At 47.3% G+C, this 27,550-nt stretch overlaps 1 protein-coding gene across 2 annotated transcripts in view; it reads left to right on the top strand.

Annotated features, from left to right (window-relative positions):
- The first annotated feature begins 16,307 nt into the window (after positions 1-16,307).
- Positions 16,308-27,550, top strand: part of LOC144158853 (putative phytanoyl-CoA dioxygenase) — a 52,103-nt gene continuing 40,860 nt past the window's right edge. The window contains exons 1-2 of one of the 2 annotated variants that reach the window (XM_077690020.1): positions 16,308-16,565; positions 25,923-26,031. In XM_077690020.1, the coding sequence (XP_077546146.1) occupies positions 25,971-26,031 (61 nt within the window). In that variant the 5' untranslated portion in view covers positions 16,308-16,565; positions 25,923-25,970. Of the gene's footprint in view, positions 16,566-19,903; positions 20,055-25,922; positions 26,032-27,550 lie in introns of those variants that run through there. The other variant, XM_077690021.1, reaches the window with a different exon arrangement.

The following is a 27,550-nucleotide window of genomic DNA, read 5'->3' on the forward strand; positions in this document are numbered from 1 at the left end:
CCCTCTTATGTTGCGAGTACGCCAAACAAGTAATTTTTATTTTATTGCCAAATTTAAAAGCAAAATACTGCACGTTATTTGTATGCTCCATGATCGCTGATTTGGAAGCAGTTCAAACTATAATTTATTTCGGTAGGAAACATGCTTTAAACAGCGCGCATGCGAAACTGCGCCTGCTGCAAATTGCCGCACATTTCGCGGCGCCGTACGCCGGGGCAATTTTTTGCCCTATGCGTCCAGAGCATGCGTCAAGTATAGCAAATTAAACAGGCACCAATCTTCCTGCACATTGTAAAAAAAATTACGCCCACCTCCCCTCGCAGGAACCCTGGTGTGATGCAACGCATCTCATGGGGGGTTTCATTGGCATTTTCCATCGTATTGATTACGCTTATAGCAGGGATTCTCACGCGAAGGGGAGGTGGGTGGACGACCGTCGACTGAGACCGCCGGAGCGCGGCATGCCGCTTTATATTCACAGCGCCCGAAGGAGAGGAGAGCGCGGAGAGAGATACTACTGCACATTCGCAGCGCGCGCAGCACCGAGCGCTGCGCCGCCCACCGCCGCCTAGCAACGGAGTGAGAGCGCGCTCAGCGAACCCGCAGCTATTTGGGAGAGAGTGTTCGCTATCGGAGAGGAGAGGAGGAGAGGCGTAGCTGTGCGGAACACGCCGGACAGATGCAGGAAGGACAGAGGGGCGAGCATGAGATGCGTTGCATCAAAGTGTGGGTGTCACCCTTTGTTTGGTGAGACAGTGGTGCTGTACAGGCATAATGATCAGATTGTCAGGGAACTGGTCGAAGCTTACTTCATCAAAGGACATAATAACAAGTGTGTCAGCAAATCATCTATCACTATTCACGCGAAGGAGCACGCGCTAATCGGCACTATGGTTGTCTATTCTATGATTTGTGTTCTTGTATAAATTTTGTGTTTTTGCAATAAACCGGTAGTTGCGAGTAAACGCTTGTGTGTGTCGCTCCTGTCTGTCCCCGTTTTTTGTGCGCTTTGAAGTTTTCAATCGTGCACGAAGTAACCCAACTTGCGGCATTGCTGAAGCGACTAAACCATCGCAGTTTTTCAGTGCTTAATATCAACTGCATGTTCGTCACATAACAACCAGCATTGTTTCTTTATCACAGACTTGCTTGAATACCAGTTTTCTGTAGTCAGTGAGATGACAATAAAAGGAGCGCCCGACAACATATCGCAAAGATGAACGGCGCCGCTGCGCAGGTAAGCGCATGCTACACGCTATCGGCCGCCGCCAGAAATAGTGCAGCTCGGTAGGAGCACCGTGCACGGCGCCGCCGGGTGCCACATTCAAGAGAAACGAAGCGCTGTGACCGAGATCGAGAAAACTGACATGCATTAACTTGACTGGTACAACAATTCGCCCTCAGCTATGTCGACAGCAAGCGCTCGGCCGGAAGGCGTCGCGCCGATAGCTATCGCGCTCCGCTCCCTTGGACCGGTTTATTTTGTGACCGACTGTACATCTCCGCTAACAACGTAGCGATGTACGACAAGCGCCAGTGGTTCATGAGTTGTGAACGCTTATGACTATATAAACGGCTTGGTTTTCGAGGCCTCTGTCGGACGCCGACGACGGGTACGCCGTTTGGAGATCTGCTTGGGTCCACCGAGCGAGCTACGACGACAAGGCGAGCCCCCAAGGTGCTATGCACTAAAAAATGTAAATTGATGTGTCACACTGCTGTACATGTCTTCTGTTGGAATAAAAATCATTAAATGGTTGTTTGTTTTTGGTGTTTGTGAGCGGTAAAGTTGAATAGTGAGTAAGGCTACGTTCAGACTACCGACGCAAAAGCCATGTCGTGATCTAAGGACGTAATGTCGCGCAGTTCGGTTGGCTGAGAGGTGAAATCACGTCATTCTTTAAAGTTATTACGACCGTTGCGGCAACAGCCTGAACCCGGCCTAAGTATTGCTCACAACTAGCGATGAGTTCAAAGAAGACACGAATTCTTTTTTTTTTTGTTCGTGAAGCGCAAATCTAGGCTTCGACTTTGTCGTTGGACGTGAACGCCGAGACAACGCTAGGCAAAGCACATGAAAACTGCACTTCATGCATGTTTTGAACACGTGTGTACGTATACCACAGATTGTGGAGTGTGCACCATGGAAGAAAGTGCAAGCATGGTCTGCACATACTGGCCGCAGTAGAGAAGCTTTGCAGCTGAGCTCCTCTTATCCGACTTGCAAGGGCCGATGGATCAAAACAATGACAGCTATATGATGTTCAATATGTTACTAATGTCATTTCTGGGTCCTCTGAGTCCTATAATGGCCGACGTAGCTGTAATTTGATCTTAAATGCCGCTCTGAGCGCAGGTGCACTAAGCGTAGCACCGAGAAGTTGGGCAGGGTACTGAAATTGAAGATGCAGCGTTGAAGTTGTATTCCTGTGAAAAGAAAGAGGGGCTTAGACATTGTGTTTAAAGGTGGGGGCTAAGTTATCCGAGCCATTGCGCCGAGCATGCTTACGCCAATTGAGAAGAAGGAACCATGGAAGTCAATGTATTAAAAACAAAAAAAATTAAGCGCTATACTGCTGTGTCCTAAGTAGGAAACGCAGATTTGTTTAAAGTTATGCATTTCAGGTTCCTGGCGTGATTGTAATGTTTTCGGCTCGAAGTCACCATAAAACTAGGTATACACGGCCCTTTTCCCACTGAGTAGACTGTGTGCCGTGAGTGTTCGGCAAGTGGTCGTGCCTTTTAGAAGCAGCTACAAAAGATCCTGGAGCTCCCCGCCTAGCTTTGGGCCCGGTCGGTAGCTGAAGTGCAGTAACGTTCGTTTGTACGGCCAGCGAATTTTCAATAATACAGAGTTTTATCATTTCCTCTGTTCTGTCCGTTCCGTCCGTACCATGTTTACCGGTACCCGACAGCGCCTGCACGCGCCGGCAAAGCGAGGAGGATACCGTCCACCGTAACAATTGCGCAGCCATGGCGAGGGCCCGCGTTCCTGATACGCTACGTCTGACAGTTTCGGGCCCTTTCCACCCATCTATCCCCTCCCAAAAATCTCATAGCATCGCGAGGGCCCTCCCGCGGAACTGGTAAGCACGGCACGAACGGATCCCCGGTAACCACAGCAATTTCTAAACAAATCGGCGGAAATAATTTTAATTTGGCAGCAAACTTCCTGAAATCAGAAGGGTGGCGGTTCGTAGTGTCGAAACTTGGCACTACAATATGTGTCCATGTCACGTGACCTGCAAACCTAGCAGCTACTGTAACTGCTGGAAAGTTTATTCACGCATTGAAAACCTTTTAACACAAGTATTCGTACAAGGTTAAATTGTATATTTTTAAACATTATTTTAAAAATTCTAGAGACACGCCGCCCGCCGCTGCCGTTGGGTTGCTCTCAGTGTGGCTAACTGTAGAGGCACCCTAGCTAACTGAGCCACCATGCCCAGAATCAACTGCAGCGTTCAGTAAAGGAGCTTTGGCGATTCTGCCTGAGGCAGAGGCGTTTGTTCTGCCAAAATATTTGATTTCAGTTTCCAAATACGCCAACGGCAGCTTAAAAAAAAAAAGAAAAACGTCGCGCCCGGGGAGAAACGAACTTCCCACCTCCACAACGTGAAGCCAGATTCTACCTATCGTCTATCCCAACAGATGGCGCATTCGTGCAAAATAGACCGTTGCATTGAAAAAACACATGCAAGAACAGGAAAGCCTGCGATTTAAACTTTTTTAGCTGGGGACAAGTTTTTAAATATCGTTTTTTATTTCGCATACAGACAAAAGTATGTTGCCGAGCTACTCTATGGCATGGTTGCTAGCATCATTTTTGGGATGGACACATATGGCTCGCAGATCTAAAAATTTCGATTTAAAAAGTTCTAGGGCGTTGTTTGATTGATTGATTGATTGTAGGGTTTAACGCACCGACGCAACGCAGGCGATGAGGCGCGCCGTAGTGGAAGGCTCCGGATTAATTTTGACCACCTGGGGATCTTTAACGTGCGCCGAAATCTCGTGCACACTGGCGTTTTTGCTTTTCGCCTCCATCAGAAAAGCGGCCGCCGCGGCCGGGAATCGAACCCGCGACCTCGTGCTCAGCAGCGCAACGCCTTAGCCACTGAGCCACCGCGGCGGGTCTTCTAGGGCGTTGTAAGCAAAACCGTAACTCATCAAGGTGCTTTAACTGATACCCTTTCATTTGGGATAGAGAATATATGCTCGAGAAAAATCGGTTGTCTGTCCCTTTAAAGTTCAGAGAGCGCGAAAGCTTAAGTTTTCTAACAGTGGGCACGGTGGGCCTTCTGCAAACATGGCTCTGACCAAGCCAGTCGTCTGTTTCATGCAGGGCATTGAGGCCATTGAGAAAAAAAAAAGGAGGAGGAGAGGCCCTAAAGTCACATTTGGGTATGTCGATGAGCCTACTGATCCCAGAACTCTTCCCCATTCTCCTCTGCTGTTTCCGGTCTGATAACGGCTTCGCTACGGTCCCTACAAAGATTAGCTTCGCGGTACGGGCGGCTCGCGAAAGCGAACGCAGACGACGGGAGCAGTGTTTGGGTGCGTACCGCACGGCGGTCTTTGTGCGTTAAGCCCGTTCTACATGGTGCGATTTTCCCTGCGAATTCGCAGATGCGGCGCCACTCGTGCGGCAAAACTACCTTTTTTCGTTGCTGCGGCAAAGTGCCAAATGTTTGGGACGGTCGAGAATCCGCCGCGAACGCCGCTCGTGCGGCTCGAGCGGCGTAGAGGGGAGGGACCTGCGGCTAATAAGAACACAGCTAGGTGAACGTCACGGCATCTCTGGTTGCACGCTTAGCAACCAGATGGCGTTGCCTGTCTAAGCGCGGCATAAGCGCGGGCGCACCTAAACGATCTAAACAAACGCACGCGCGTTCACAACACGATGTCGTGCGCCGTTTTTAATGGTTGCTTAATCGGTGTCCGTGCAAGTGGTGGACAGCACAACAGGAACGAAGTACCGGAGAACCCAAGAAGAACTGTCCGAAGGAAACCGAGGTGTGCTAGGCACGCACAACAAGCGAACCCAGAATGACTTGCTGTGTTTGTCTTCTCTGCTATGTTTGGGTATATTGCTAAATAATTTTCGATTGTTGTACGAAACCGCAAATAAACTCATATTTACTGCAATGCAGTCTAAAGAAACTTGCACAGGAAGTAAAATAAAACCTTTTTTTTTTAAATCGAGCAACATTTGCTCTCGGCCGGTCTGAAAACAGCGTGCCTCTGAAATGCGGAAATCGCGACGCTCGCAGACCATGTTCGCTGACCATGTAGACGACATTTCCAGGCATAGCGAACTTCGCATGTGCGAATGTTCGTTCCACCAAATTTGCAGACGAAAAACGCACCATGTAGAACGGGCTTTATGTCTCAGCTGCGAATTTCGCTTCGCCTCACGACGAAGAAACACACAGCAAGCAAAGCACCGACTGTGGCTCTCGCCAACGCTGAGCGGGAAGGCTTTTGCCGGCAGCAGCCGGCGGCGGCTGCTGCTCGCTCTGCCGATGGGCGTCCTTATTCGTCAGGAAAAAAGCACCACTGAAACAACTGAGCCGTCTTGGATTCGAAGCTACGTTTCCTTGTAAGGTGCTCTTCGCAGGATGTGGCAACTTGTAGCTAAATAAAACTGTCTGCTGGCTAGTTGGTTCATAGTATTTGCAATAAATGTTGGCACTGAATAGACACAACACAGGAGAGACGGTTGAAACTAGCGCTACAGCAGCTGATTTTATTTCGGAGCCGTATCTTCGAAAATATATCAGTAGGCGAGCACGGACAGCATGCTTTGTAGCTTGCCCAATTCTCAAAAAAATTATGTCGCCCTTAGCATAAATTCGAACTCCCAGGGGAAACATGCCACTGACGTATGGCTGGCGCTACCTTCTCCCGTTTCTTGATGTAGTATGCTTCTAGTAATTCGCGTCCATTTGTTTCAAGGCTTCTACTCGAAATTATGATCTCACTTAGCCGGGCTCCACAATTTAAAATCGCGCAGTCCCCAGCCAAAGGTGGATCCCCTATCATCTCGTAATGTGGATTCATGTTCCTGTGATAAATGGTTTACAGATCGTCTTGTCTGACCAAGCAATGTATGCCTTTCCACGAGCAAAGCTGGGATGATAATTTCAAGGAAAATGCCCCAACTTAAGTCTTGGCAGTTCTTTTCAAATACACAAACCGCCTTTTTATTACACAAATTTTAAGATCACAGTAAACTTAATGAAACATCCTATTTCAGTTGCTGCCCTCCGTTTTCTACTGCTTAGGGTGACCGTTGTGTTCGGTTGTGGCGAGTCGATTCCTTTTTAATGTTTAAGCATTTGCATGTGATATTAACGAGGAGACCTGGTTGTCCATTTGTAAAGGTGGATGTGTTAGACTTTCGACTCATGAAAAAATGCCTTTAATAAATGAATGCCCCTATTGTTTCGATGCTCTCATACGAGATTGCTTGTATAGCACCTAGAAATTCTTCGCTGAGATGGACAGGTGTCCTGGACTGAAGCCGCTTGAAAGGGCTCAGCGTATGGCGAGCAGTAGCAATGCATGGGTCTTACATAGGTATTTATTAAAAGGCCCGTATGCCATAACAGCCGTAATAAACTTTCTATGTCCCCCATAAAAAAGTTATTCTAGTGATGATCGTTGTACGGTAGTGAAGCGGACTCTCAAACCGCTGGATGAATAGTGCGCCTATTTGAGACATGGGCTTACGGAAGGTATTTATAGGGCTACATGGCCTACAGGACCCCTTATACAACGTCTAAGAAATGTCCTTCCGGCAAAGAAAAATGTGACAATCAGTGAAGGCAAATTTACGGAGGTCGTGTATATAGCACTGCATATGTATACCTGGGGTCCCATGTAGGTGTACGATCAGACGCTGCAAGGTTTTCCCCCTCTGGTAATAGCCCGCAAAAATGTCTTCCGATCAATGCACGACTGCGAAGTAGTGAAGCCGACTTTGTATGTGCTCGATGCAAGGAGACTCAGGAGAGCGGCCTAAGTATTGATTGCACTATTAGTATACTATACAGAGATACAAATGCATTTCCAAAAGTATGTCGCAGCAAAACTGAAGATACTCTGAAGAAAGGTTCCCAGCCAGGAACGTACGTGCCGGGGGCGCCCTTCGGGCCTACAAAAATTATCGGAAAGCCGGCGTGAAATATCGTGCCCTATTTCATTTTGTAAGCATCTTGCGTTTGAGATAGATATTCCCATGCATCTATTCAATGCCTGCCATTTTGTTTGTTTTTTTGTGTTGAAAAGTGCCGTGTGAAAGAATGTGCGCCCGTTGGTAAAGTCACCGAACACTTGTTATAGCGCTGCGCATTATGGGAAGCTTACCCACAGAGGGCTTGTCAGGCATAACGCCGACCTGTAAGTGCCTGCTTAGCGGAGCTGTTATATGTGCGTGCCATACAGCGAAACCTTTTTAATAAGTAGCATTCTGTGCCGAGTACCCCCACAGTCAGGACCGTGTAACACGCTGCATTTCCACAATAATGCAGATTTAGCAAAAGATCGAAATTCCATCCGTATAATAACGTAAGCAGAGATGATTGGTCGGACTAAATTTTCAAGAACTACAAAATAAGAAAAAAATAATGAAAAACACAAAACAGCAAAACCTACTACGCATGACATTTCCACAATAATGCAGATTTCGCGTAAGTTTCACATGTAATCGTTAATGTAGCGTAAATGGAAATAATCGGCAGAACAAAATGTTGAAAAACTAAAAAAATAAGAAAAATTAAAATAATTACGGAAAATGGCGAACCGTGTGAAGGATTTTCACAATAATAAAGATTTCACGAAAGTTTCACCTGTAATCGTTATAATAGCGTAATTGCAGAAACTTTCTCGGACAGGACAGGATTTAGAAAAAAAAACAACAAAAAAGTGGCTGGAAAAAACTCACACTCAAGACAGCGCCAAAGAATGCTACGCATTCGTAGATAATTATCTCAATTTATGCAGAATTTTTTGTGTTGCCAGAGAGATTAAGGGGAGAGAAATAAATTTGGGTGGGAGCCCAGTTTTGGGAAAGGCTTTCCAGACTCCCTGGAATGCCTTTGCTCGCCTCTTTATGTCCGTAGACACCAATGTGAGACCAACTGCTCTAAAGTAACGCTGAGATCCTGCCACCATATTATAGTGAGTATGGCGTTGCTACTCATCACTGCTTTAAAGTGGTACAGTCGCATACCGTCTTAGCTGGAACAAAGCTTTCCAGGTCTTTCCAGGTCTTTCCAGGTCTTCTCTTTATTGGCATGAGGTAATTTAGTCAACGGTTGCACTGCTCTGAAGCTAAACTTTGCATTCAAGTCATCGACACGGGGGCTTGAACCACTGCCTGTCAGAATGTTCGAGCTATGCCGCGCTAAAGTAGAATATGATGCTCCAGCAAAGCATGTGGACGGCTGTACATGCCGAGACAGTTGAACATGCGCGCAGTGTTATGGTGATCAACGCCTTGTAAGGAGGAGTGCATGCTGCTTTGGAACGATACTTCAAGGCTGGCGCAGTCAAACCACCCGTCAGTTTTTCAATCGGCCGCACTCTTTGTGCACTTGTGCGACGAGTCCCACAATAACAATACACTTTCTTAATTTCTTAGCGCACTTTGACAAAGAATAGTTAGCATCTACTCTGTCGTACCCGTCGTATGCACACAAAAAGGTACGAGTGTTTTAAATCCCTGTTGCTTTTTTCAGAGCGTCTGGAAGCTATGGATTCGTCAGGTTCGAGGGAATAAAGGAAGCCTATGAGGCGAACTGGCGACGGACAGGACGGCTATATTTTTTTGCGACCCTTTCAATTATTGTCCTCTATTCTTTTGCACTGCTCAGCGTTTAAACTAATAAAAACGTATTGGAACGGTTTTTGCAAACCGATAATTTCTGACCGGCACTTGTTCATACTTGACTCGGGCACAATTGCTTTCCAGCTATTTGAGCTTCCTACAAGAAAATAGTAACTTGGTAAGGCGGTATTGTTGCATTTGGGAATGAATTGCCTAGCAGGGTTCATTCCTGAATAACTGAGCAGTTACGGCATTGTCGTGCTTAACAGAATGCCAGAGGACCCATGAAAAGACTTTGAAAAATGGAAATGTTTTTCCTTTAAGATTGCTTAAGATAAGTTTAAATCTTTGTATATTTGAAGACCACCTTGTGTCTGTTGCTTTTTGGGATCCTTTATTGCTCATGAAAATGAATTATAAAACATGTAGGGGGCATAACCGAAGGTCTGCGTTATATTCTACGCAGGCAGCATGTATGAAGAGCACTTTCTACCCTTCACATTGGGATGGGTAAGTGTGCATAGGCATTTATTTATACGTCATCTAAGGGTGGCAAGTCTTCAGCACAGTATGTTTTCCGAAGCAGCATAGACTGCAATTCTTCCACGTAAATATTTTAATACGCAAACTTGCATGCGCCGAAAGCAATCAACGAAGTACTGTTTTTCGAATGGCAATACAGGCATTCCTCATTTTTTTATGTATGAACTCTGCTTGCATAGGCATCACTTACTGGAGTAGTCACGAAAACATGAAGTGACATCACTGTACATGTAATGAAAACATGACCATGCGCTACAGTGGAACAGCGGCAATAACTGTATGCCCGAAACAGAGATGCAACCTGACAGCGGTAGGAAAGAACGGAGTATATAATTTTATCTCACCCTGTGATTAATATACAGAAAGCTGTAAGTCAAAGCTTTCCTTACCATTTTGGAAATGTGCTAAGAAATGTTGTCTTTAAAATTTTGTAATTCAAGGAGGATGCGCAGTTTTAGTAAATAAAGGCATATCAGGCCATCTTAAATGCGACATCGAGACAAAATTTGTCTCGTTGATGAAAGAGGTTGCATTGCCCCGATAACAATGATACTAATTTTATCTCAAGGTTGCAAGAAATAATCGAGCTATTAATAAAAATGTGCGAAGCAGTGGCAGTTCCCCGACTCCTTTTCGCTGTCATTTCTATATGAGGAGTTTTTGCTTAAATAAGGCAAACCTACCTAATGCGAATTTGAGAAAAAAGCGATAAATTGTTAACGGACTTTATTGCAGCGCTGCCAAAGCTATTATAGTATATGTGTTAGATGTCAGCTAGGGGAATTTTATGACCACAAGTAATTAAACATAATTCGTTGGATTAGAGCAATATTAGTGTGATAAATTTGGATTTGCCTGACACTGAATTGAGAAACTCATGTTTATGCGGCATTCTTATGCAAACTTTGTTTAAATAGACTTTCACGAATGGTACGACGGAGTTTTGGCGGAAAAGGCATTAAGCATATGCAAGAGGGTTTCAAGACCACTAGAACGTTACTTGAAGAGCAGGTGGGTCCTCTTGGCTGCATTAGCAGCTCTTTTCGAATTTTTCCACCGAATCAGTTCCTTGGACACGCCTGAAGACACGAACTAAGCAAGCCCTTCATTACCTTGCCATGAATTTCAGAAATGCTTCACAAGAACTCTACTAATATCTTCTTATTCTTCTTCCCCTTACTTAAGGTGCTCCTAGCCACGGAGGGGGATTTTTCAGGGTGTGTAAGCGGCGGATATTTAATTAAGGGGACACTGATGTTAACGTACCAAATTTCTGTGTTTGTTTGCATTGCATAGACTGCTTTATTCGGTCGATGAAGGAGTATTTAATTTCTAAAGCCTGAATGAAGAAACAATACCATGCGCAGTCCGCGGCGGCGGCAACAGCTAACAGCAGTGGCGTGCACACGCGATGCCATGTGATTGGATGATGTCCGATACTGGAATTAAAACTAGTTTTGGTCTCGGTTCTCAGAAACAACATGCTTGGCATCCGACGTCATCGTTTCTAGGGCATTGTTGATATCTTAGTAACCGGCATACCGCGCTTATGCCATATTTTCTGGAAGTATTTATGTTTCGGCGCAATTCTTTCTCGTAACATCGAATTAGGACGAGAACACTGGAGATCAAGAATATTATTCCAGGCTAGTGACGTGAGGGACAAACTCGCTCCTCATCAAACTAAAATAGCCTGTGCGGCATTCAAAAGAAAGGAAAGGATACATGCACTTTACTTGAAGCACTGATAATACAGCCGGGTGCCGCCGGATGCATACAAATAAAAAACACCGAATACGAAAACAAAACATCGAAAATTGGCAAACCGCAGATTTGGATGAAGTAACATGTTTAAGCGTTGTAATAAGATAGATGAAGATAATTTGTCATACAGAATTTTGAAAGGCCACAAAATAAGTAAAAAAATTAGCAAAAAATGATTTCACAAAATAGAATTATGCTTACATCTGCCTCCAAAATTTGAAGACTCAACCAGAAAATGTTCTCCAAAAAGAACGTTGCAAATACGTATAAAAATTCCGCAAACGGACCAACTCTGTCGTAAGACTTGCATCTCCGAAAAAAAACATAATTAGCGAAAAAAAGGCACTTTCATTTCATTTCATTTATTTCCACCTTAAAGGCCCGAAGGCATTACATAAGGGGGGGGGGGGGGGCGTACAAGGTATGATTTTCTGCTAAACCATGAACACAAACAGCAGAAAAAGAAAAACAGAGTGGCACAAAAAGTGTTGCAATAGACGTAAAGGTAAAAAACATGGCTCCAAAATGTGATCTACAAGGGCATATGTTAGCTGCATTTACTCAGATTTTGGCAAGTGACTGTTAAGTTTATTTCGGGAGGTTTGGCGGTTGGCGCTCGTGACAATGTTATCAGGCAGGTTGTTCCATAGGGTTATTCCATTGGGGAAGAAGGAGTTGTTCATGGCTGCGGTGCGGCCGCTGGTGCTATAGGGTGACTGTGGTTAATGCGGGATGAAGTTCTGTGTGATGGTTGTAAGAGGGCGTGCCGTGATTGTGGGCGATAGAAAAAAGCGTGGATAAGGCAGAGCCGACAAACAATACGACGAGATTTAAGTGACGGCCGGTTTAACGATTCTTTTATTGCGGTGAAGCTGATATCGTTAGAATACTGGTAGCAAATAAAACGGGCGGCGCGGTTTTGGATTCTTTCTAGATCGTTAGTGAGATATGATTGCCAGGGGTGCCACATTAAACAGGCATACTCGAGTTTGGGTCGCACAAAAGTTTGGTAAGATAACATTTTAATATCTGGCGAGGCTAATTTCAGGTTACGGTGCCAGTATCCTAGTGTGGGCGAGGCTTCGGAACAGATAGTTTGTATATGAGTTGCCCATGAAAGTGACGATGACATATGCAATCCGAGGTATTTGTATGAAGATGTAGAGCTAATCGGAACTGAATCAATGCTGTAGGCGTAATGAGGTGTGCTACGTTTGCGTGCGAATGACATTGCTTTACATTTTGTTATGTTTAACGGCATGAGTGATTTGTTACACCAGGTTGTTACACCATCGCAATAATGGTATAAATTCACATCATTTTGTAAAAGAAACCAAAGAAATCTTAAAAATAAATAAATAATTCAACATCTTTCGCTACTCATACCCGTATTGGCTGTAAAAAACATTCTAGTCAAGCGGCATATGAGTGCAACGCATTAGTAGAGAATTCTATGAATTTCTGCAGATGTTATTTTCTGTGGTGAACCATGGCAAGGAATTTGTCGCCTGAGAGCGCCAAAAAGACGGAGCACTTCGCGCAAATCTCCTGATTTCAGCTGCCTGCTACGTACGGCAAGCGACATCTAACATAGTCTGCAGTTTACACTACCCGGTCCTGGCATGGTTTCCTGAAAGAAAGCGTATTTCTTTTATGTTTCACGTAGGCTACCTGGTTCTTGCAGTATACATGTGAGCGCAGGGAAAAAAAATATCATAAGACGTGATTTTTCTCTATAAGTCATCAGCACAGAGTTCAAGAAAAAGCAAAACAGCCTGTCAGTGTACGGAGCGCAGTGCACTGTCGGCGCCAAAGGCGATGCGGACAGTTGGTCACAATGGCTTTACACGCTCGCTGTGGCGCTGTAGGCCACTCGGCAGAGTAAAGGGTCGGCTTTTTCGCTCTGCTAGTGTTCTACTAGAGATGCCACGTATGAACGGGCAGGGAAGTGAACACACTCCCATCGGGTGGTTGCTAAAGTGGTCATAAGGCGACAAGTTACGACGAGGGAATAACAACGCGCAGTTGCAACCGCGCCGTTATTTGGCAACTACATCGGGCAGTGAACACCTTGGTTATTCACGTGCAGATATCGTAGCCACGAAAGTCTATGAGGAGCAAGCAACGAGGAGAGAAAGGGAGGGTACAAAGAAACATGACACGCATTTATGGCTCCACCATCACCTGTCAGATCGTAGTTGCCGAGCCCTGATGTACGCGTCACCAAATTTCAGTGAAGAAAACAATGAGATGAAAGTGATCCTTTTCAGTACAGCTATAAAGGCAACGCCATGTCGACAGCATGACAATCTTTCTAGGGCATAGATTGATGAATGTTTAATGTGATGGCAGTAGTTGGATTGGCGCTAGCGGCTAAACCAAAACGCAAAAAAATTAGTGCTCTTCCACTCTGTGCAGAAGGATCACCTGCAAAGCTGGACGCAGTCCACGGAGTGCACGAAAGAAAACACGTTTGTTGTAATTTGTGAAGGAGCATACGTGCTAGTCAATTAGCTGAATGTACCTCTGATGGACCCAGTCTTTGTTCTTGCAGACAAACATGGAGCTGCCTGTGTCCCTCCCGCATCGTAAGCATCTTACTGTTTGTGCAACACACAAACCTAATCCCCCATACCACTAAGGACTCTGGACCGGTCCCATTGGGCCGTTTAACGTCCGCGTTTAAACCTCGCACGAACACAACCAACATGCCATTAATCAGTACGGGCATGAAACCTATAGCTGCGCGTGCAGCCCCCCCCCCTTCTTCCTCCCACTATTCACCATTACAGTCCTGCGCAGGCATAAACCTTCAACCGGTCATGTGCGTGTGCTTAGAAGTGACAGACGCGGTCGAAAATATCTTCTGAAAGACCTCTTAAGAAGTGATATTGGCTCACGCCGGCGTTCCAAGCGGGCAAGTCGCTGTTCATCCGGGAGGGATTCACCGCTACTCGATTAGCTGAACTTAAGGCGGTAACGGCGGCGCAGGCAGCTCTCCTTTGTTCTTGCGCCCGTTCGCGCTTGTGTTCGGGCCAACGCTTCATTTCTTGCTCTTCTTCCTCCAAACGAACGGCATGCATCCGTCCCATAACGATTTAAAACCTGGAAGCCTTTGAGCTCTATTCTTGAGCACAAACATGTGGCGGTCCGTTTCCTTCCCCCTCGTAAGCATCTTACTGTCTGTGTAACATATCAACCCACACCCGAACCACTCGATTAAGGAGGACAGCCTACTAAGCAGATTGACCCATATAATTTTGACATCTAAATCTCCCACCAGCACAACCGGAATTTCATCGGTAGCGGCACGAAGCCTAGCTGTGTGTGCACGCCCCACTTTTTCCACCCCCAAACCGTGCAGGCATAAACCGGCAACTGGTGATGGCGCATACTTAGTCGTGAAAGACACCGGGGAAAATGTCGCTCGGAAGGCCTTCCCAGCTGAAAATGAATATGGGCTCACGCCGGCGTTTCAACTGGGCAAGTTTGTCTTCAACTGAGAGGGATTCGCAGCTTCTTGGCTAAGTGGAATTTGAGCGGACACGGCGACGGCGGGCATCCGTCGTTTTAGGGGGCAGCCCTTTGGCAGCCGTTACCTGGGCTTCGTAAGAGCGGCGTCTGTTTATGTCCGCATAACCGAGCGAGCGAACGCAGCAGCCACGAAGGAAAGAAAACGAAGAGGAGCGTTTAGCGAAGGGTGAAGTGGAGTACGACGCGTGAGGCTACGGCGTCATCTCTCTCACTGCCTTTCCCTCACACTTCTCATGCGCCGTCACCGAGAAGACCTGTGCTCGCGCTGCGCAAAGATTTGATATTAGGGAGTATAGTAATCGGCAGTGCATTTTTACGCCCATCCGTGCTTCTGTCTATTTGTCGCAATCATGTGATAACTGCACTACCGCCGTTAGCTGCCGTCTGCGGAACTTGCCAAAGGGGCGTCGGTGGAGGCGAGGGGGAAAATAGTTGTCAAAGAGGTGTCGGCGGTGGTGAGGAGGAGCTCCGGAGCGGCGGCGAGTAAATCGTTAACACAGGCATATACTTCTTTGCAATAAAAAGAACTGATTGATTGATTGTAGGGTTTAACGCGCCGACGCAACGCAGGCGATGAGGCGCGCCGTAGTGGAGGGCTCCGGATTAATTTTGACCACCTGGGGATCTTTAACGTGCGCCGAAATCTCGTACACACGGGCGTTTTTGCTTTTCGCCTCCATCAGAAAAGCGGCCGCCGCGGCCGGGAATCGAACACGCGACCTCGTGCTCAGCAGCGGAACGCCTTAGCCACTGAGCCACCGCGGCGGGTGCAATAAAAAGAACTATTTATGACATTGAGCGGCGTTTGTTCATTAGCGTTCGAGGCGCCTCTGCGCTGCTTCACATCTCTACATCACCGACGATTACAAGCTTAGTCTGCGAATGAATTGATGAATGCTTCTCGGCGAAGGAAATTTACCATCCTTTCGTAACGAAAGTTCAGAAAAGCGCAAAAGCTTTCAAACATCGAAAGTGTGTTGAAAGTGTGTCTTAAAACCTTTGCTAAACGGGCTTCAAACCTTCGCTGAAAGTGCGTTCAATCGTTCATGAAATCTTCAGACTGAAACCGCAAACGAAGAAAGAACCGTTGCGACGACTTTTTGTGCACGAAGTAAACGCTTTTACGAATGACCTAATTGCATACCGATACGTGGTTTATGAGACAAACGTTTACTGCTGTACTCCTGTATTATGGTATTTTTATGCGGGTATTGTCTTATGTAGAACCGTTCCTTTTTCGGGATTTTTAACTAACCGTTTAGACATAAGGTAAGCCTGGTTTTATGCACGCGCCATGTTTCCAGCGGTCCATCTTTCCCTACGGTCGACCAGCCGATCTACGGGGAAATGCATTAGTTTTTTGACAAGGCCCCATCGGTCTAACTAAAAAAGCTTTAGCTTTAGTCACTGTAAAAAACGGCCACTAAGGGATAAATACAAGTTATTCTTCGTCGGGAGACTGCTGTGCCCTGAATTAGATAAAACCCTTGCGGCACTTGAAGCTGCCTAATATTGCAGAAAATGCTCAAATCGCCACCCTATCAGATAGCATGCGGGCTTCATGGACGGCGGTCATTGAACGTTGCTATCATTGCTTACCCAGATATTCATTTCCCAGCGCGTTGCGGTATCTGTCGTGTGATCCCGCAGTACGCCGTTCGCTTCAAAGCGGGCCCCTGCTCGCGAGTGACTACTCGCGAAAAACACCTCATCGCTTCCAATAGGAGTTTTAAAAACCGACGCTTAACCGGCTGCACGGCTCCTTGAAGCAGAACCACCGGACAGACGCCTGTGTTTTACGTTGTGGCAAGATAAATAGCCGGCTTCGCGGATGGTGGTAGCCCCTCGCTTTCATCGCTGACTTCGCAATTCGTTTACACACCGGCAGCAGGTTCGTAGCACCAATCTTCACACTTGTTTTGGCTGTTGCTGTCAGTACTGTATAAGCCGAGTTGGTTAGTTATTGTGCATTCGTTAAAGTGCTATTCAGGTATGGCTTTTTTGTATTCTGCATGTTTTTCAGGCAATGTTCTTGGTGCCTTTTGGCATAGAGTTATGACGGGATTTTTGAAATGTAGCCAAGGCTATGGAAAATATTACTTCAGGAAGTGTGCTGGATTTGGTGGAAAATCTTTCAAAGGAAAAATAGAACTCAGAAGGACACTTTGCCGTGTCAAACGTACCGAAACAGCTTGTCACATTCTGCTGATCCCGATTATAACCAAGAAAGCCGAGATATGAAAAGAATTCTCGAAATATATTGATTCGAAACAAGCTTCAACGACTTTATATTTGAATGAAACGGCACAAAACAATTAAAGCGGCATCGATCCATTGTCAAGCAAATTTATCGGTTTCAAAAATTTATCGCTCGTAAAGAATGAGGTCAACGATAAAAAAAGATAATAGACCTGGAAGGTAAGGAGACCGAGCTCGCACTTGCGCATGCATGCCTACTCTGGCAGAGTAAAACAGTATAATTCTTGAGAGGCAACGAATGAGCTTCAAATTTCGCGTGGTTGTCGAAGTTGAAATGCATACCTGATACATTCAACATATAGTCGTGTTAGGTTTCGCGTCGGTTAAGTTTTCTGCCGCAAGACCGGACGCGATGGTATGTTTAAAGTTGATATTGAGTTTAGTTTACGACCATGTTGCGAAAAAAAGACAAAAACGAGCTGTTGAAGCAGCTTGAAGCGCTCTGAACGCATAATGTATAGAGCCAGAAGGCATAACAGGAGCCATTACAAAACATGTGTAGTACAGAGATAGATAGATAGATAGATAGATAGAGAGAGAGAGAGAGAGAGAGAGAGAGAGAGAGAGAGAGAGAGAGAGAGAGAGAGAGAGAACTCTTTACTGTGGGTTGGAGAGGTCAGCTCTGCTAGCGGCAGTGCTTGCTACGCCAGATGGGGATGATTACAATGCAGTGAAGTGAATGTGAGAGATCGGGAAAGCAGCAATAGAGAGAAAACAAAAGTTAAATGAAAAATGGTACGCAATGAAGTGCAAGAAAAAAAAACAAGAAATAAAGTTAAGTAAAAGATTAAAAAATTGAGCAAATGGAGTCCAGGAAGTGCAGAGTGCCTACAAGAAAAAGGAGTCAGAGCGTAGATGACGACGCAAAGACGTAGTCATGCGCACAATGAAAAAAATTAAAAAGTTTCGTCCAGTCCGGCATCTTGCAAAAAACGCAGAACAATTTTTGTCCCTAAATATGAGTCATTGTTGTTGTCCCAGGGTCCAAGGAAGTGACACAACTGAAGGCTACGCAAGTGCTCGGTAGTCTCGCGCACAGCGCACGTGGGGCACAGTGGTGAATCCTCCAACCGTATTTTAAACTTGAAGCTTCGGGTGTAAGCCACGTTGAGACGCAAACGATGCAGTACACCTTCAGGCGCTTTGCTTAGGTCGGGTGGAACACGGGATTTACAGAAAGAGTCAATTCTATGTAGACGCGGATATCCGCTGCGAGGGTGCTGCCACTTCAACAGTTTTCTCTATCCAACCAGTTCGATAGGTTTCAACGCAAATAAGGCAAATGATAAGCGTCAGGAATAGCCTGACGAAGAATTTCACCATGGGTAACAGGGTTTTCTTTGCTGTGTACCATAGCAAAGTCGACACGAATAGTTCACAAACAGCAGGGGGCCTTCATTCAAGAAAGCATCACTCGGTACAACACAAAAATTCTCTGACAAACCAAAAACAGGGCAAAATAAAAGGACTACGATAAGTTTGGCACGCAAGGAGTCAAGTTCTGTTCCGAAGCACTCAGGAAAGGCGTGGTATTCCGGTGAAGAAACATGAAAACCATGAATATGTTTGTATAAACTGGACTAGGTGATGTTACTTTCAAGGTTAAAACACAACCAGACAAATTATCTCACAAGTTGCGTGAACCGCATTGTATGGCACGTTCTTTCCACTTCTGTTAAATGCATGTCCCTGAACAAGCCATTGGTTAGAAATAAAATGTGTGTTGCGAGGAACTTTTTCTAACTTTCCGTCAATATTCGCTAATAATGCTGACTAAACCGTGGAGCACAAAAGAAAAGGTTGTACTCAAACTTCAGCACTATAAAGCACACTTAAAAGCACATGATCTTGAGAGAGGAATCGCATTGCAACTTCACCTGCAGAATGTTGTGGGATTTCTTTGACATATATACCTTTGGTAGTTTAAACTGCACAACCTTTTCGTGCACATAAAATACCATGTCTTCAGTTTGTTAGTGACCACTTAGTGGGAATATTTCTCTTTTTCTAACTTCGTTCATCAGTGCCTGCTGTCCATTGCTTACAGGAAATATGCACTAGTAGCCGGATAAGATTATAATATCGATTTTTCTAGTATTCGTTGTATTGCTCGTCATGTCTGCACTTGTGTACAGTGTCACGGATTTATTATATGGATGCATACATACAAAAGTCGTTTTGAATCTCCAATCTGTCCTTGGTATAGTCATTACTAGCTTGTTTGATTAAGGAATTCAGGCCTATGCAATCTCTTGGTCTTTGAGGAACCGTATCTCATATTTTAATGAGTGTAAACAGTGCCTGCTGGGGCTACAAAGCGTCTTACAATTAAGGACATACGTGTATCGCTTGCGCTCTTAAAACGTTTGCTGATGAAAGTTTTTTCGTTTGAAATGTTTCCATTGGTTTGCTGTAAATAAGTGCAGAACGAATCTAAAAATCGTAGGCAACCTTCCAACTACACAAGCAAATTAAATCGAGACAAGATAATTAAAAAATTCTGCAGAAATATAGAGTATCTACTAATGCGTAACATTCTTATGTCCGTTTTCTTGAGTGTGAGTTTTCAGTCAAAGTTCCTGGTTTTTATAAATCCGGTCCGATTAATTACCTCCCTTTACGCGATTATAACGATTCGAAGTGGAACACTCGGGAAATCCGCATTATTGTGGAAATGCAGGGCGCTAAAGGGATTGCGATTTTCCGTAATTGCCTAATATTTGTTTCATTTTTTAGTTTCTCAAAATTTCGTTCTACCAATTATCTCCATTTACGTTATTATAACCACTACATTTGGAATTTTCCCGAAATCTGCCTTATTGTGGAAATGCAGGGCGTTACACGCTTTGCCATTTTACGTATTTTTTGTATTTTTCTTCTTTTTTAGTTTCTCAAAACTTCGTGCGACCAGTTATATCTATTTGCGCCATTATAGCGATTACAAGTGGAACTTCCGCGACATCAGCGTTTTTGTGGAAATGCAGGGAGTTGCATGGTCCTGGCGGTGGGAGTACTCGGCAAAAACTGCTGCGCATTAATATTCTGCATACTCGTCTAACAGACGTCTCGTGAGCGTTCACGGATTGTCCCAGCAAGCTTGGAAGACTGCTGCGATAAACGAGTACAATGTGCCACTCTCCTTATCCTTATGATAGCGGCGTCCGATAGGAAGTTCAATGCCCCAGAATAAGCACAGTACTACGTCAAGGTCATTCGAATTCTCCTACCTGTGGCAGTGGCTTTTCTTATTCGGAACTACACCGATGCATTCAAATATTTCTTCATTGGCATGATAAAATGCGAGCTTTGTTTCTTTTTCAGGATTTTCGAGTAGCAGTTTTGACACAATGGAAGAGCGGTTTCACGCACGCGCTGTGTCCCGAGGTCTTATCATTGCTTTTCGGTCGACCAACCGGTGTATAGGGAAATGCATTAGTTTTTGTGAAAGGATGCAGTGAAGATCGTTTCCCCCGAAGTCCGGTGTCGATCAGGAACCCAATCGCCCGGGCTCCGGTTGATTTGGCAGGAGGCTGGCAGGGCGATGGTGTTGAAGTTCTTGGAGGCGGCGGTCCAATTGACGAACTCAAGGCGTTGGGGTTGATTAAATGAGACGAATGGTTTATATGCAGCTATTTACAGTGGGAAAACTGGTTACATGAATAATAAAGGAAAAACTGCAAACTTCAGCTAGACGCTAGCTCCGAGTGCGCACAAATCACTCGAGCTCCTCAACTTCGTCTAACTCTTCCTATTCTCGGAGCGTACACAAACCGCTCGAGAAACGACGGCCGAGACCCTGTCTCGCCGCAAGATCCGTCTAGTTGCCCGGTGCGGCGCTGCACCCTGAACCTCCGACGCGATCTTAACCTCGACTAGGGGGCTCCTAAATCCCAACCTAGCGTTAACGGTCGAGACTCCTTGTCTCGCCGGGAACTGCCAGCTCAGCGCTCAGACGAGAACGATTTCCAACGGCCAAGTTGGGTCTTATATAACCTCGAGATCACACTCTCTCGGGAACGCCCCTGTAGCGTTCGTACACGCGTATGGGCGTGCCCAAATACGTGTAGACAGCTGTCACTCAGCACGCCACGGAATATTCATTGAGGCGCCGCCACCTTCGGGTCAACGGCACGCTCGTAGACGAGCAAGTTCGAGCGACCCCGCGGGGCGAAAACGAAAGACGGCGACAGTGCGTCATGCTGACCAGGGCGCGACAACAATGGAGACGCCGGTAATCCCAGCGGGTCCGGCAGGCGTTCCTGGAATCCGGCGCCGCCGTCTGCCCTCTCAATGGGGGATTATCCTTGAGGAATGCGAAGGGCCAGACAATCCGTCTCCCGCGCACGCCGCGACGAATTAGCGGTGGCTGCAGCGCAGTGTCGGCAGTGCTACGTCGCCAGACAGAGCGGCGCGTTCTCACGCGCAGCCCGGGCACCTGGCCGCTAACTCATAAGTGGACCTTACAACTCCCCCCTTTAAGAGGGTTACTGGGCCTCTTGGTTCAGTCAATCCGAAAAGAATTTAAAAGGGCCACTCGTTTCAACTCTCCTTCCGCAATAACAGCGGGATAAACGAACAAACAAACAAACAAAAAACACGTGGAAGGAGCTAGGTATAACCACAAATGAGCCCCCTTCTATTTCTCCAGCTGATCCAACTCCCTCTAGCCTAAACTACAGACACAACCTATTCACTAGCCGTTCAACAGGGACGGAAATTCTCTAGCAAACCGGAAACACACCAGAAAATTGCTAAAAACACTAAGTGCGGGTAAAAAGAAATTGGGTCGTGTCTCCGGAGCGCGTAAACGCCACCAACAACGGGACAACTCAAGCTATAACACTGATGCGCGCTATAACCGCAAACGCGCACAATCATTCCGGCACTCGACAACAAGGACAAAAGGAATAAGAACTGGTAAAGAACGCGGGCAACTTTGCAGTCAACAAAAATAAAACGTTAATAAAGTTTGCATTGCCACTATGCGCACGCGCGCAAATGTTCTCCGTGACGGCGTAGCATGATAACGTTCCTTCAAGAATGTCCAGCTGTGCTTTCGCTCACTTGCGGTGCACAGAAAGTTCAGTTCGGTGCGCGGATCGATCAATTCGGTGCACGGATCGAGCACTCAAGGCATCTCGTCGCGCACAACCGCGGCACACACACACACACACACACCACCAACGAAAAAGGACGGGTGAACGGGAACGTTCACGTCCGTCGTGGCGGTGTTAAGGCTCGGAGGCAATTCAATACTAGCCTCCCCAAGCAACAATCTGAAAGCAGGGGAGTGCATTCGCGTACTTCCCGCTCCCTCTGCAGATGATCCAGACCGCGTAGCGTTGCAATTTCAACGCAAGTCTCGACAATTTAGCCCCATGAGGCGAACACAACTTCGGAGAGGACGGAGTGGTATCACAAAATGCGACTTCGCTTCCTGTCCCATAGGCCAAGTGGCCATGCCTCTCCAATGCCCCAACGTAAGGCAATGCTGCGCGCTGGCCGCGTGAGCGCAGGGTTGATGCTGGAGCGTAATGGCGGCCCGCGAAAGCGACGACCTTCTCGGGATCATTCTTTCCCTTGCGCGCTGACTGCCCCACAACAACCACCTCACCAGCACCTGTCGCTACCAAAAACCGCTCGTGCACGCTAGGTGCATTCTGAGCAACGGCCTGACGAAGACAGTTTTTCGGCTGTCCCAGCACGCACTCATCCTGGCACAACTCAGAGCTCGGGCCTGTGACGCACGGCCAGGTCGCAGAACTTAGTGCGTCAACCCATCCAGCGCGGCTCCCGACTAAATCTCGGTGATGGCCGCAACCAACACTAAAGCTACGAAGCTCTATCTCAGCCACCGGTTCCGCGAGATCGCCGATTGCGTCTCGATCCTCGCCTTCAACTGTAGCTGCCTCCTCACATGGTTTTTCCCTCTCCTTCACAACCTCCTCGGGAGCTCTCATTCTTGGTTTCGCAGTCTCCACGCCTGCGTTTTCATGTTCTCCATCGGCCTCCTCGGTTACACTCTCACCCTCAAGACTACCAAACCCACGCGACATCTCCGTATCGTTCCTACCCTCGTCAAATGCTCTGAGCTCCTCATCTTCCGTCTTCTCGCGTTCTCTCTCACTTCCTCTTCCATTTTCTACATGTTCAACCCAGTCTACCTTCTCAGCTCCCTCATCCGCCTTTAACTCCTGCTTTTCCTCAGCCCGATCGTCAGCTCCGTCTCTTTTTCGCTCCGCCTCGTCACATGCTTTCTCGTCTTCTCTCTCCCTTCTCCTCTGGGCGAGCGCCTGAACGCCCGACACGGCGTTCACTTTCACGTGCAACTTTCGAGCGGAATTTAGAGCGCGGCGGGCCCCGAGACTTTCCTGCGCGACTCCAGTCTCCTCCGGTCCACCGGTTAGAGTTTGGCTACTGCCCGTGCCAGCAAGTTCCGCATGCATTAGCGCAGTGTCCGGCGCAAAAGCAGCTGGCGGCTCTACACCCGCAACAACGGGGCTACCCTTTGACACCGCGCTCGCTGGAACACTTTTCACGCTCGCTTCCTTTTCCATGCAGCTGTTTCCGGCTGAGCTGCTCGCCACCTGTGCGCAGCCACGGCCGCTTATCTCGTTCTCACGCGGCTCCAAATTAAAAAACGGGCTGCCCCCATTCAACTTTGCTGTCAGTGCATAACTGGGCCTGCTCGACGGGTTCTGCCTTATGCGCTGCAGCTCTATCCCCAAACTTTGCCCGCGAGGCCGCTCGTCAGGTTCCAGCATCGCTTCATTACACCGCTCTATGGTATCATCGGACGCGCTTTCCTCGTCACTCCTCATCCCAATATCCATCTCCACGCGTTCGACATCGGCGGAAATGCTAGCCTCGCGCAGGGAGTCACGGCTGCTTGCTTTGTCATCGCAAGGTTCAACTTCCGAACATTCGCCGGAACCGTTACACTTCGCTGACGCCCTACCACTGGCTGGATCTGTGCCCCATTGTTTTTGCTCGCGGTCGCCCGAGCGCAAGGGCGTCTGCCTTCTCCGCGCCAGCTCCAACTCATACCTTCGCAACCGCTCTTCAGATTCGAGCCTCAGCTTTTGCATGCGCTCCTTAAATTCTCGCGCCTCTCTTCTCTCTCGCTCCTCTGCTTCGCGCGCTGCTTTTCTCTCTCGCTCCTCCGCCTCTCGTGCTCTTTCCTTTCTTCTCTCCTTCCGCTCTTGAAACTCCAACTCCATTCGTCTAAGAATCATTGCCTCAGACTCCGCCTGGACCACCCCTCCTGCCGCTGTTCCTCCTTGAGGTGGTGCCTCATGCGTCTGACCATTTCCGTCTCCTTCCGCCATGTTCGTCTGCATGCTCCGCGTGACTACCATGCAACCCCAGACTCAGCCTACACCGCCACAACGAAGCGCAAGAAATCCCACTCACCCGCACCTCCGGTGGTCGGCTGCCGCGTCGCTGGCTCCGTGCGCTGGCTTGGCTCTGCCGCTCCCCTTCGCGCGGAGCTCGGCTGCCGCCGATGAAGGCGGGCTTGCGTCTGCTTGCTGCCCCTGGTTGTGGCCTGGTGGTTTCTTCTGCCAAATCCTGTCGGGCTGCGCCAGTAAAGATCGTTTCCCCCGAAGTCCGGTGTCGATCAGGAACCCAATCGCCCGGGCTCCGGTTGATTTGGCAGGAGGCTGGCAGGGCGATGGTGTTGAAGTTCTTGGAGGCGGCGGTCCAATTGACGAACTCAAGGCGTTGGGGTTGATTAAATGAGACGAATGGTTTATATGCAGCTATTTACAGTGGGAAAACTGGTTACATGAATAATAAAGGAAAAACTGCAAACTTCAGCTAGACGCTAGCTCCGAGTGCGCACAAATCACTCGAGCTCCTCAACTTCGTCTAACTCTTCCTATTCTCGGAGCGTACACAAACCGCTCGAGAAACGACGGCCGAGACCCTGTCTCGCCGCAAGATCCGTCTAGTTGCCCGGTGCGGCGCTGCACCCTGAACCTCCGACGCGATCTTAACCTCGACTAGGGGGCTCCTAAATCCCAACCTAGCGTTAACGGTCGAGACTCCTTGTCTCGCCGGGAACTGCCAGCTCAGCGCTCAGACGAGAACGATTTCCAACGGCCAAGTTGGGTCTTATATAACCTCGAGATCACACTCTCTCGGGAACGCCCCTGTAGCGTTCGTACACGCGTATGGGCGTGCCCAAATACGTGTAGACAGCTGTCACTCAGCACGCCACGGAATATTCATTGAGGCGCCGCCACCTTCGGGTCAACGGCACGCTCGTAGACGAGCAAGTTCGAGCGACCCCGCGGGGCGAAAACGAAAGACGGCGACAGTGCGTCATGCTGACCAGGGCGCGACAACAATGGAGACGCCGGTAATCCCAGCGGGTCCGGCAGGTGTTCCTGGAATCCGGCGCCGCCGTCTGCCCTCTCAATGGGGGATTATCCTTGAGGAATGCGAAGGGCCAGACAATCCGTCTCCCGCGCACGCCGCGACGAATTAGCGGTGGCTGCAGCGCAGTGTCGGCAGTGCTACGTCGCCAGACAGAGCGGCGCGTTCTCACGCGCAGCCCGGGCACCTGGCCGCTAACTCATAAGTGGACCTTACAGATGCCATCTGTACCACTGAGAAAGCTTACACTTTAAAAGCCATCACTTTTTTGTTTTGGCGTGAAGCCCAGTGAACGCGCACGGCCCGGACTCGTCCCTGGTTGAATGCATCTATTGGGCCCACTACAGCTTAAGGCCAGTTGCGGCTAAGCCAGACCTGAATTTTAAGCTTTTAATAAGAGGTTTGGCGGTTGTTGTGCGATTTCTTTGTTGATGCTTTGTTCATCTTGAAGTGATTTTATTTCTGCGTGCATCCACCGTGCTCGAAGCTTGGTTAAACTGTTAAACTGTTCCTGCTTATCTGGCCTTTCATCCGCCGCTTCTATCAACCGATTTTTTCTGTGACACGATGCGTTTTTTCTGCCGATCTTTTTCGTTTTCCCTGACTCTAGCGGTGCTCAACCTGTTATCGGTGGTTTCGGTGAGGCCCTGCTATTGCCATGTGGTACACGTATTCTCGGCGATGTGCCTTCATCCGGTCATCAGTGGTATCAAGGCTGGGTAGGTAACCAACACCTCAAAGTCTCGAGAATTCTGAGCTAATCCTCCCCATTGTATTCGTTCTTCTGTGATCTAGATAATTCAGTGAGAATAGAGTAGTTCTCCGTGGATAAGAAGTTAAGGTTTGAGTTAAGGTTGGAAATTGTACTCGCTTACTTGTTTTATAAAAATTACATCTTTTGCATATGTTTGGTCTCAAACGGGATATTAATTATGTAACAGTAATTGCCTCGAATCATCCCTTCTAAAATACTAAGAAGAAAATTCTGCTCACTTTGATGTCGTAAAACTGCGAGTACTGAAAAATACTACAATTTTAAACAATGCGAATATTTTATTATTCGACTGGCAAACATGCTACTTAAACTGACCCTAGCGCGGCGGTGGTGGTATATGACTTTGTAATATACCACTTGTTGAATTATACAGCATGTTAAAACTCGGGTGTAAGTTTTATTATAATACTATAGCGTAAAGAACGGGAAACGAAGACAAGTAAGATGACGGGACGAGCGCTAACTTCCAACTGAAATTTTAATCCGGAAAACTTGCACCTTTTATATACACCACCACAAAAACAAAAAACATTCACCTCAGACAAAAAAAAATATATAAATAAGTTACAACACTCTGCTACCTCACACACATCATGCACGTGTCCCAATCTATACAGATACTTGTTCATGTCACACCCGAAGTAGAACGCGTGTTGGAAAGGAACCTAATTTCTTTTTGTGACAAGGTTATTGAAGTCTTGCTGACACATTTACTGCCCAACCGCCCAATTTCAAGTGCTTCAATTATCTCCCGCGTAGTTTCATTGCCACTTCTTCCTATCACTGTGCACTTGTCAAGCTGTGGTTCGCACTTACGTGTGCAATCCTTGCAATGAAGGGCCAGAAAACCCTCCTTGCCATTTGGAACATTGTTATTGTGCTCCCTCAACCGGTCATTCAAACACCTGCCGGTTTGACCGACGTAGGATGAGCCGCAAGTTAGTGGTATATGATATACGACACGCTCAGTGCACGGAACGTACGGCACACGGTGGTTTGTATGGCACCCCAAGTTATTCACACCTGTCTTAGTATCACCTTAGCGATGTTCACAAGCTTGTGGGGAGCACTAAGGGCTACCCTCACGTTCACATGGTTAGCAATCTTCTTTAATCCATGCGACAAGCCGTTAATGTACGGTACAACCGCTACCTTTTTCTTTTCGCTCTAACGGGGAGGCTCGTCATGCCCATCTTTCCGATGGCACAATTTCAGTTCCCTGAGGCTGCCCTCAGTCACTGACACGATCAAGTGTTGGGGGTATCCAGCCGCGTCGAACCGACTAACTTGTTTTTTGAAAGCGGTTTGCACCGCATGGGGGCAAGACTTGGTCAACGCGTCCGAAATGCACAATTTAACAATTCCCCTCTTCACCAGCTTTGAGTGTGCCGAGTGATAAGGAAGAAGCGGCTTGTTAGCACGTGGCTCATACTGCCAACACACATGATTCACACACAAGGCGA

This window comes from Haemaphysalis longicornis, unplaced genomic scaffold (assembly GCF_048455015.1).
Source record: "Haemaphysalis longicornis isolate Haplotype H1 unplaced genomic scaffold, Haemaphysalis longicornis Haplotype H1 scaffold_10, whole genome shotgun sequence".
In the NCBI taxonomy this organism is placed as follows: Eukaryota; Metazoa; Arthropoda; class Arachnida; order Ixodida; family Ixodidae; genus Haemaphysalis; species Haemaphysalis longicornis.